Source organism: Quercus lobata, unplaced genomic scaffold (genome assembly GCF_001633185.2).
Source record: "Quercus lobata isolate SW786 unplaced genomic scaffold, ValleyOak3.0 Primary Assembly Scq3eQI_159, whole genome shotgun sequence".
Lineage (NCBI taxonomy): Eukaryota > Viridiplantae > Streptophyta > Magnoliopsida > Fagales > Fagaceae > Quercus > Quercus lobata.
Window position 1 is genome coordinate 10,791 of NW_022154829.1, and position 11,601 is coordinate 22,391.

General features: G+C 33.1%; 1 protein-coding gene across 2 annotated transcripts; it reads right to left on the reverse strand.

Annotated features, from left to right (window-relative positions):
* Positions 1-438: 438 nt before the first annotated feature.
* Positions 439-9,528, reverse strand: LOC115973459 (sodium/calcium exchanger NCL-like). Of its 2 annotated transcripts, none has more exons than XM_031093726.1 (7): positions 8,906-9,528; positions 6,311-6,496; positions 3,563-3,744; positions 2,396-2,541; positions 2,041-2,122; positions 1,642-1,950; positions 439-924 (listed from the first exon to the last, which is right to left on the reverse strand). In XM_031093726.1, exons 1-7 carry the CDS (start codon positions 9,276-9,278, stop codon positions 676-678), a joined length of 1,527 nt encoding a protein of 508 aa, XP_030949586.1. In that variant the 5' UTR covers positions 9,279-9,528; the 3' UTR covers positions 439-675. The 2 variants fall into 2 exon arrangements, with proteins under 2 accessions (XP_030949586.1, XP_030949585.1); XM_031093725.1 differs by having other exon boundaries at positions 2,041-2,314.
* Between the last annotated feature and the right edge of the window lie 2,073 nt (positions 9,529-11,601).

Here is an 11,601-nt window from a genome sequence, read left to right on the forward strand (position 1 = left end):
CTCCTGAAACTCATCTCAACAATCTTAGATGAATGGTTTTAATCTCTTCAATCCAGGTCTTGAAGGGCGATTTTTGATGCTGAATAACTAGGTCAGATTCGGTAGGAAGTGGCACCACCTATGGTTTGTCGCTGGTGGGTGTTGTCACTGGTCTCATTGGTTTGGCTGGGGAGAGAGTTTGAGAGAGGAAGAGAAGAACTGAGAAGAAGAGGGAGATGGGATCAAGTGAGAGGAAGTGTTTTGTCAAATGTTTTACCATTGATTTTTTGGTAAAATATTTTACAAGTTTTTTTTATGCACAAACTTTGGTCAAACTGAAAATATTTTACAACTTTGACTATATTTTACATGTAAACAAATACTTGAAAATAGAAAATATTTTATTTCAAAACAAACACAATCATGTTTCACGATGCATATTTTACAAAACATAATTAAAAACCCAAAAGGGCCAAAATGTGAAGAAAAAATAAAAATACACCAGATTTTTAAAAACATAAAAAATTGTCCATACTATGCCAGCTCAAAACACTTAAAATAATATAATCCAGACGTCCTACTAAAATTAAAATGTATTATAAACTAAACAGGCACAGCTGATTAAAAGAAACAACCCCGATTCTCCATACAACAAATATAATATCCACCAATCAAAATTTTGGGACATCCACGATTCTACGACCAGCCAAGAACGTAATCAAGAACATAAACCAGGGCCAGTGAGAATGGGTAAAGTAGGATAGCTAATATTGCTGTCCACAGAGGGAAATGGGTGCGCAAGCTGCCCAAAAGACCCATCACAAGACAGACAATAAGAATAACCAGCACTTCAGCTGAGAAATCCCATGTCAATCCCCTGATGTAAACAAGGGCCAAAAAGACTGAGAGGCAGAGGACATTATTCATCGTTGCAGCCCCATATAGCTGCAGCAAGAAATTAATAATTTATATCTCGAAAAATAACAAATGCTGGAAAACGTTTAGATAGACCTAGTAACAAATTAGGTGAAGCTACAATGGAATAGTATGATACATAGGTGCATATCATATGAATCTTATAACATCAAAATCATATTACCAACCTGTAACAACCATATTTTGACAGATTCTCCTTTTGACAGGTAGTAAAATGAGTCAGTTCGCAGAAAAAATAAAGCAAGTTACACATACTTTTCAGATGTTTGGCCCAGCTAAAAGAGCTTTTAATGTCACCAATAAATAAACGCAGGTTTATGGTCAAAATTCAGCTGTCTGGTGTTCTTACTTCCAAGGATGTGAAGGGGCCTCAGAGACTGGTTCCACTCTCTAGGGAAGTCTCAAACCCACCAAAATTAATTGACTCTTTTTTATTAGCTGTAAAGTCACACATGCACCTAATAGATTTAGATTTCACAACCTCACCCTCCAACTCTTGTAAGAGGAAGGAAGTGACAAAATTAATTGAAATTTAAAAATCCATATATCAAAATGATCCAGTACTATCCTAACTACTGTTTCACAAGAGCAGTTTAAAATCTAGGGACTAAGACACCAATAACACATTTAGTACATATCCTGCAATTTCTGTAATTTGTCTGTGAATCAACTCTATGGAGCACTAAATATAGCATAGATAAGAAGAGTAGGGAATGAGAAACAAACCTCAGAAAATGTTAATGAGGCAGTTGTCCGCTTGTCACGGCTAGCAAATATAATTGCTGTCACAGCTTCGCTAGAGTTCGTAGCCAAGGGCAGTGCAATGAAAGAGATGAAGAAAGCAGGAATACCGGTTGCATCAGAGAAGTTATCAACAGCATCTACCAGGGGATCAGCAAAAGCAGCAGCAATTATAGTTCCCAGCAACAACAATAGCGCTGCCCTGATGGTGGTCCATTTGGAACTCTCAACACCCTCAACAACTTCTTCACTGTGATTCCTCACATCCAACAGATCTTGCTCTCTCTTTGTTTCCTGTATGAATTTCCAAGAAATCATATAAGCATCTGCTGATATGAAACTAGCTTTGATATGAGAATGTGAATATGAATCAGCTCAACTTACCTCGAAAATGAGAAAGTCTTCAAAAATTTTTGTCTCTGAGCCAGGATTACGAGCAGCAGCCTGCACTGTCTTCTTCAGCCATCTAGAAATGCCACCGAGAAACTCATGATATTCAATTGTAGAATTGCCAGATGTATCAAAATCTTTCATTATTTTATTTACAGCATCATTTTGATCCAGGAAAATCTTATCAAAATTAATTCCAACCATCAATGCTCTCAATTCAGAATCTGAAATGTGTCCATTGTTATCTACGTCAATTGAAGAAAACAGCCTGCCATAATATCCGACAAAAATATTATCAAATACAAAAATAAAAAATAAAAAATTTTCTTTTACTTCATGAAAAACTAACTTTTCAATGATGCCTTCATCAGGTTCACCATTCTCTTTGAGCAGCTTTCCCATTGCACGTTTTTTTAGATGCCACAGAAATCCTAATATAACACGCTTTTGCTTCACATAATAAATTTTTCTTTGTTGGATTGAAGGCTGAAGGACCTGCACAATGTTTTTAAATTTCTCTATCAAAAAGTAAACCATCAATACGGAAAGAATTTCAGACATTCAAACCACAAAAGAATGCCTAAGCTACCTTGGAAATTAAAACACTGCTTTTTAGAGGTCGACCCAGAATTATGCTTAATAGGGCCCTATCCTGTCCTCTCCTCTTCTTCAAATTTACTTAACCTAACAACTAAAATCATATGGTAATTTCAAAACTTCACAATCAGACTTCATGTTTAGAAGCTTCCAAATCTTTAGCATCTAAAATCATAGTCATTAAGTCTGCACTAAGGTTGATCCAATCAAGGGTGTAGGTAGTTGATGAAGTCACTAGTCCAACTGTTGGTCAGCCACTACAATTATTTTTTTTAAAGTATCAAACATGAATATTCTTAAATTATTAGTTTTGTGAGCTTTTCTCCTAAGAAAAACTTAGCTCAATGGTTTAGCATTGTTAAGCTTCTTAAGAAGTTGGAGTTCAACTAACTTTTAGCATTTTTCGGCTTCTTAAGAAGCCAGTGTTCAACTCCATCCACCAGAAAAGATATAATTATTCAGTGAACTAAGCTAATAATCTCAGAATAATTCATCATTTTTTGCAACTCAACAATAAAGGAAAATAGCTTAATGATTGAGAATGTCCTTGTGCCTCTTGAAATGCCAAAGTTCAACCCCTACCTAACCCAATCATTTGCTTTTTATTCATGTTACTGGCCAAACATATTACCAATAGAAAAACCAGCAAATTTTAACAATTCAAACATGGACTGAATCAGTTGCTTATCAGGGCCATATTCCTCATCATGAATTGGAGCCCAAGAAGGAGTTTACTCATTCTAACCAGCTACAGTACATGTTTAGCAACATCTGAAAAAATGAGTAGCACAAAATTTCCAATTTCCCATATGATTAGACAAATTTGATTGATCAAGATTATCTATAAGAGAATAAAAAATTTTGGAAATAAAACTGGATTACCAAGCGGCAGAGAAAATATAATTATAGGCACACTTACCTGATAAGCGCAATAAGAAACCAATAGAAGAAGAGAGACAATAAGCCCAATCAAGACTGCTAAGTGCCTCCCTGAAGTTGAATTGAGCAATTGTGGTATTTGAACAACTAAAAATGGGATGACAGATATGACCATCATCATTGCAGCATAGCTAGTCCAGATGTCAGTACTAATGCCAGATTCTGAAAAGACATGAGATTTAATTCGGTTATGTGAACCATTTAATTATACAATTACAAAGTTACATGACATTTCACTCTACAGGACATATATGCATATGATTATATGATTCAGTGGCCATCCATCCTAAAATAAAGGAGAATATATAAATAAATAAATAATTAAAAAATAAAAATAAAAACTCCCCTATAGTTGTTAACCCGGAAAACGCAAAATCCCTTGAAATTATAAGTGTTTAACTCTCAACCACTTGTGGTCATGTTCTACGTGTAAAACGTTTAATCACAGCCAATACTAGAAGTGATATGCATGTGTGACCACCTGGGAAGATCTGTTTCTGTGTTTCACTTCAGAACTGCCAAAAAATTTTCACCACCAGTGGCCTCAAAGTGATTCTAACATATTGAATTTTTAGGTAATTTGCACTCTTTGCTATTTATGTAATGTAGGTAAGAATTGAAACTGATCAACAATGCTGCAAATTTTGAACCAAAAACTTGTCAGATTGACAGTATTCAATTAAGCACATCAATTAAAACCAAGAAGGGCACATACAGCTCATGAAAACTGGACATCAAGCAAATCATGTAAACCCCATTCCAGGTTGCATACATCAATGGCTCCACTCTATGTTCTGGGTTTTCTAGTCAATAGGCAAAGGCCCAAATAACCCAATTTTTTTCAGATTAAAAAATAATAATAAATAAAAATATGGTCAGATGACACATATGATTTTTTTTTTATTTGAAAGTAGCATAAATGACAACCCTCGTTTTCCTTAATCAAGCTTTTTCTGAAAAAATCCTTGTCTTTCCTAGTCCTTATACAGTTTCCCACCTGAAAACCCCTATTTTTCAACTGATCAACGTTTTGCACTTAAGACACTATGGGGGTAAAGTTAAACTTCAAGGCAGCGTTGGTAAGATTGTGAGGTGCATTTCAGCCAAAATGCTTCCTGGAGCATAGGTGCAAAGCGCAAGTGTGCTATAATTGAAGAAAAGCACACTTTTTCTATAATAATAAATATTTTTAAAAAAAAATTGATGTAATAATTTTGATAAAAATTAATAATAGACAATATGACAATCAGATGATCAGCTAACCATTTAAAATTGAAATATAGCATTTTACATAATTCTCTCGTACTTTACAAAACATACACAAGCATGATATAAATCATGCTACTGTTTTTATAAAGAAAATTGGGTTAGAAAAAAGTTGGTATGGGTTTGGGAAAGAATAAAAATAAAATAAAATAAAAGAGGAAGGAGGCTATGGGTTTTGGGACAAAAGTACACTTATCCCAACAATACTTCAAGGAGTTTCGTGTTTTCCAAATTAGCCACATGTCATTTTCTACATTGTTTCCTAAAGCAAGGAAATTTTACTACAAGTCTAGTCTAACACAGATAAACACACAAGAATTCCCCAACATACAGGTCACAAGATAACATTAAGGGATTTTTACAAATGTTTCCTTCAGACATTGATTTAAGTGTCACTTGTTTTTTTAGACTTTAAATTTGAACAAACATCAGATTTGTGATAATTTAACCCTTCTTTTAAAACTTTTCCTTACATCCTAAATGATTTGATCATATAACATACCCATTTTTTTTTTTTTTTGTCACATCATCAATAATATGGAAATGACATTGTTACCCTACATTATCTAAAAACAAAAAATAAAACCCCTCTGCCTTCATTTTGAAGAGCAATCAAAAAATCCCAAACAAGTGTTTGGCAACTATGAGAGAGAGAGAGAGAGTCTTCACAGATGAAATGGAGGCAAACAAGCTAGAATAAACAAACTTTTGAATGCCCATTGAGGCAAAACCATTGATTGGGATTCTTGTCATCGGGCTACAAAAATATTGTTTAGTTCTTTCTCTCTTGGATGGATGGTTAAGTGTAATAATGTCTATCTAAAATTATAGATTATACAGAAAAAATCATGTGTATGTCATGTGATTACTCATGTTGGTCTTTCATGGAAACCTCTTACCTGAGTAATAGATTTGTCATAAATCAAACGCCTCATATTAAACAATGTTATATTCCTTATTTCACACTTCATTTTATACAAATTTTTAATTTTAACCCAAGCATTGCCTTACAGTTTTTAATATCTTGACAATTTTCCATTGTTACCTCCATCCTATAAACACATGGTTAAGCTTACACTTAATCCATGTGGGACATTAGGATCATAACATATAGTTATCCACTCTCTTCATGTTTTGAGAGAGAGAGAGAGAGAGACTCCTAATGCCTTGGATTGTTTATCCACCATTGCTATCCCTTAATAATATTTTGTATCCCATAGTACTGTATTAATTAAAAAGCCACCATAGACATAGGGCTGGGATTCCCATCCACCCCCCCCCCCCCAAAACACTGAATAAAAAGAAATGCATTTTTTAATGTTTCAAGTACCCAAAAGAGGGCTCACAAAGCCAACTCTTTGAACTTTATACACACACACACATGTGTGTGTGTGTGTGTACAGATATTGTTAAGTAGTTATCAGAGATTTCTAATGAAGAAAATAAATTTCCAAGTACAAACCCGTTAAACTGAACCCTTTTGTATCCTGTGCATCTTGTGCAACTGAATCTTTAAGGTCGCACTTCCCAACAATAACACACGATCCCCATATTATTGTAAGAAGCATAACAGTTGACCCAGCTAGCAATCCCATTCCAACAGAGACTTGACTCTGAGCAGTTTCTGTCGATCCGGAAAGACCAGATACTATACAAGACAAGAAAGTCGATTAGAAGCATTAGAAAATCAAGTAACAGGTGTAGGTTGTATGAAAGTTCTAATTGATAAACTACAGTACTGAGAGAGAGAGAGGAGTATGGTCAAAATTTAAATATAAGCTTTGTATAATTTAGGTAAGAAATATCTTGATTGCAAAAGAATCATATTGAAAAAGGTTGTAAACAAAGCGATAGTATAAGAACTCTTAAGCACAATGAGCAAAACCCAAGTTGATAAGACATGTACAATTTAGGTAAGAAATACCTTGATTGCAAAAGAATCATATTGAAAAAGGTTGTAAACAAAGCGATAGGATAAGAACACTTAAGCACAATGAGCAAAATCCAAGTAGATAAGACATGTAAGCCAACTAAGGTCAGCAACTTGACTTACGAACATTGAAAAATCATCAAAATCAAAAGATTTGAAAAACTTCCTCATGCAACCTGCATCCAATAGCAAAGGACTGAATTGCACCAAATTCCATAGGATTAACTTATGTATCCTTTCAAATTAATTATTCCAATAGGTTCCATTTTTAAGCCTAATCTTGTGTACACATTGCCAATTCTTGTTAATGGTACCAGGAAAACAAGGAATAAAATTACTCCAGCTTCAAGGAAAAAAAAAAAAAAAAACGTTGTGCATCATTTACAAGATTTCCTCTTTAGTGCATCTAAATAATGTACAAATAATTGCTCACCTATTCATTGGTGAAGGCAAAAAATTTCTTTTAGGGTGGCACATGATGATATCTTAGAATTAATATTTTCTTAATATGTTACTTTATTTAAAAAACCAATAAAAGCCAATGTCCTTTCAATGTATATATCTTTCATTGAAAATTTATTCAAGATATTGCAAAGTTTAAATTTTAGAATCACGTGTCAAGAATGTTGTTCATTCATTAAGAAAAGAAGATGGTTATTTCATTTCTTTTCAATAATTTTTTAGAACTTAATTTGTTGAAAACTCAAGAACCATTCAAAGATACAGAGCAAGATTTATTTTAATGTTTGCATCAAGAATACAAAGAGAAGAGATGCCATTTGCGCACGAGCTCATTAGCTATTATTTTGATAATTTTATCCAGAAAATTCAATTAAAATCATTAGATTTTTTTTAGGAGTATATGAAGGAATGCAAAAAAACATTCATTTAACAACCTTTAATTTTGAATATATTACTATAATATTATGCCCATCCAATTAATTCTTTTTTTATGATAATTGAGAAATAATGGAACTAAAAACTTCAAAGAAGAATTGACAAATATTTTAAAAGCACGTGCTTAATTTACAAGATAATTTGGCTTTATTTCTTCAATAGTATGTTTAGGTAATTTTATTTCAATTGGAGCCCATTTTATATTTTTGAGAAACAAGGATCACATAATATTTGTATGAGGAACTCTTATGACATATATCTTATTTACGTATAAAATAAAATTAAAAAAAAAAAAAAACGTATTATAAGGAGATAAATTTATTTATTTATTTTTAGAAAATAGGAGAATTACATAATATTTGAACCCACAGGTATTATTTGAGTCAAGAGTTCCTAATAGAGATTTTTTATTGAAGGGGCTTTCTGATAGTATTCGATTTTAGAGGGGTATAAAAGACTTATTCTATATGGATTCAGGGGCAGTGCGCCGGTGCCAGAGCCGGAAAGTTAAAAAAAAAAAAAAAAAAAAAAAAAAAAAAAAAAAAAAAAGCTATAAAAAGGAGAAATGAGGCAAGAGTGGGACAGAAGTAAGCTTAGTAATGAGAAAAGAAAATCCGAAATGTAAAGGTTAAACATTCTGTGGGATTGCGCTTAATAGATAAGAATAGATAGATCTCAACCACTCCACACAAAGCGCTTAAAAAAGTTAACACTAAGGCAAATAAAAATTAGAAAAGCTTATTAACAATCAATCTGGATCCAAATTTCAATTTCAGTTTCCGTTAGTTTCGTGGGTACGGACAAAAGGTTAAATATATTTTTTAATACTTTGGTCCCCACACACCTACACCTGGACCTGGCATGGCATAGGTAACCAAAACCTGCCGTCCCGTCAACCTCTGACATTTATTTCATTCCTTTTTCTTTTTGGGTGAAAAAACACAACACATTCACATAGCCAACCCAGCCCAGCCCAGGCCAGCCAACACAAAATATTAACAAGATTAGCTTCAAAATCATCTTGATTTATCAAACAACAAACGTTCTTCTATGAACCAAACAGAAAAAGTGATAGATCAACTCTTCTTATTAACAAATAAGTTTATTTATCATCCAATAAGAAGAGATCTAGTGGCTAAACAAAATATATTAATTATAATAAAGAGTAATTATGATATACCTTTTTTTTATCTTTCTTTAAAAAAAATAAATAAGAAAAGAAATGCGTACCGAGAATGAGCATGGCATCAGGGAGAGCCCCGAGAATAGGGAGGAAGAGACCGCCAATAATACCAGGTCCTAGAATTTCCAACAAGAGCTCGCTCCCATCGGACAATGACTTGGCAGCTATGAACATAAGGAAACCGTACACAGCGATTAGAAAGATGTTTCCGAGAACCGAGGTGGTGCACGGTAAGAACCCGTAGGTCTCGTCGCACGTTGAAGTCTCGGCGGCGAATCGGTTGAGAGTGAGATGGACCCCATCAGAGAGTAGATCCGAAGTTGAACGGAGGGCGATGAAGCGGGCATAGGTGGGACCAGAGAGGATTACAAGGAAAAGGAAGATAGAGACCGTTAGGTGGTGCTTAGACTTATTAGCCATGGATGGTTCTGGGAATCTTCACTCTTAAGTCTTTATCTTTTTGGTGCCGTGGTAAATCCGAATCTGTTGTATTTATGTATATATATAGCTGTTTCAGAATTGTACTAGAGAGTCAGAGACAGAAGAGAAAGCGTTGTCTGATTAGTGCGTGAAGGGTGGTGTGTCTGTGTGAGTCGACAGAGAGAGAGAGAGAGAGAGTGCGTGTTTGTGTGTGAGATAAGCGTTGGAGACGCGTCTGATCCAAGTGATTTTTTTTTTTTTTTTGATGAATCGTCTGAGTCACTTTTTATGAGAAGGTGCGATTGCAATCAAATCATCAAAGTTTGATGGCCGGATTGTGTGATTTACACGTAAGTAAAATATTGTACACTTTTTTTGTTTCATAACGAATATTGTACACTTTTGTTTAGTTTATTACGTAAGATTTACTTTCATAGTACAATATAAAATTATAATTATCTTAAAAAAATTTATATGATTCTTTTCCTTTTTAAGGTATATTGTTTTAGTTTTTATGACTTGCCAAATACTTCTTATGATTTTCAGTGAAACATAAAAAATGTAAAAATATATGAATATTACCTTATTTTAGATTATTTTTTATACATCCATAATTGGGAGTTGAAGATTTAAATGGTAGATGTTTTACTTAAAAATATTAGAAAATGCCAGTAAAGCTATAAAGCTTTTGATACCCTATTTAGATTTTAGTTAGTTTAAAGGATAATTTTTATTTTTTTCTTAAATAAGAAATTTAAAATTGATGACTTACCTTTTCTCAAAAAAAATAATAATAATAAAATTGAATATACAAGGCTTAATGGTAAATAGAATAATAACGAGTGAGCAGTTTAACTAACGCGTAAATACTATTTTTATAATTATGCAATTTAATACTAATTATGCTTATTTGTGTAAATTTGGAAAAACTTATAAATGTTTTGAATAGAACAAATAGCTTAAGGAGGAGTTGGCCATTAAGAGCATCATCATTAGCTATTGTAAAAATATACTATTTTAATAGATCAAAAAACTACTTTATTATTTTAGCACATCATTTTACAATATATTTTACATCACATCTTCTATGTTAGATTTGAGAAGAAATCTGATATGCGAGAAAAGAGAGAGAAGAAAGAGAGTGAGGTTTAAGAAGAGAAGAAATGAAATATGTGAGAAGAGAGAAGAAAGAAAGTCAGAGAGAGGAGAGAGAAATAGAATAATTTGTTTTAGCATTTGTGTTCTTACGCTTCTAGAGCATTGGCATCAGATGTGCCAAATACTAAAATGCCAAATCATTTTGGCATTTAACACACTACCGTTCCAATAATAATAGATCAGTACAACTGAGTGTGCTAAAATTTTTTAATTCAATTTAATCTCTCTCACTAACCTCACAGTGTATTACAGGGTTAAATTTTTCACTCAAACTTTTGCCTATGATGGCCCTAACTCCCTGACTTAGTCACAACCAACACCACATACACTGCAAGAAACACTTAGAACAAATTCTTTAGGGTTACACACACACAGTATACACTATGTTTACAAGGAACCCACCCCTAACCTTAATTACTTAATCTCAAGTACAAGGGAAACCTTTCACAAGCCTAGAGAAATACATAGAATTCTCCCAAATGCCAAATACACTCTGCTGTTGACACCCCCATCAACATTAGGGTCATATACACAGAAATAACTGTTATGACAGTTATTTTTTAGGTCTTGGACATTCTGTCACTTGTGGTCTAACTTAGGACACCTTTAACTAATGTTGTCTTGGTCTTCTTTCCACGTTTTTAGCCCCCTACACAGCAAGTCTAAACATCAAGAAAACTAGAAACTACTTGGTAACTACTTAGTAACTGCTCCTGCATATCTTGTAAAAAAAAAAACCATTTGTTAACTTTTCCCAAATTTTTATTTGAAAGAAACTTATGCCTTAGATACTTGTGATTTGATAATTTTCAAAAATATTAAAATTTTGAGATATTCATTTTTGGAAGGCAAATTTGCTTAGGCTAGCGTTATGGATTGATCACTTATTGCAAAACCACAACGTTTGAAAATACTAAAACACTCTAAATACTAGTTAAAATAACTCCGAACTCATTTTGCATTTGGCTGTATCCAAAGACAGATGCATATATTACCCCCAAATTTTTTATTTAAAAAAAAAAAATATATATATATATATATATGTACTAATTTTAACAATTTTGTTCAATAAAATTACATTTTGCCCCTCTTAATAATATCATTGATTGTGAATTTCGGTTAGCTTAACTAATAAAATTTCTGATGGTTGAATAAGAGATCTGTG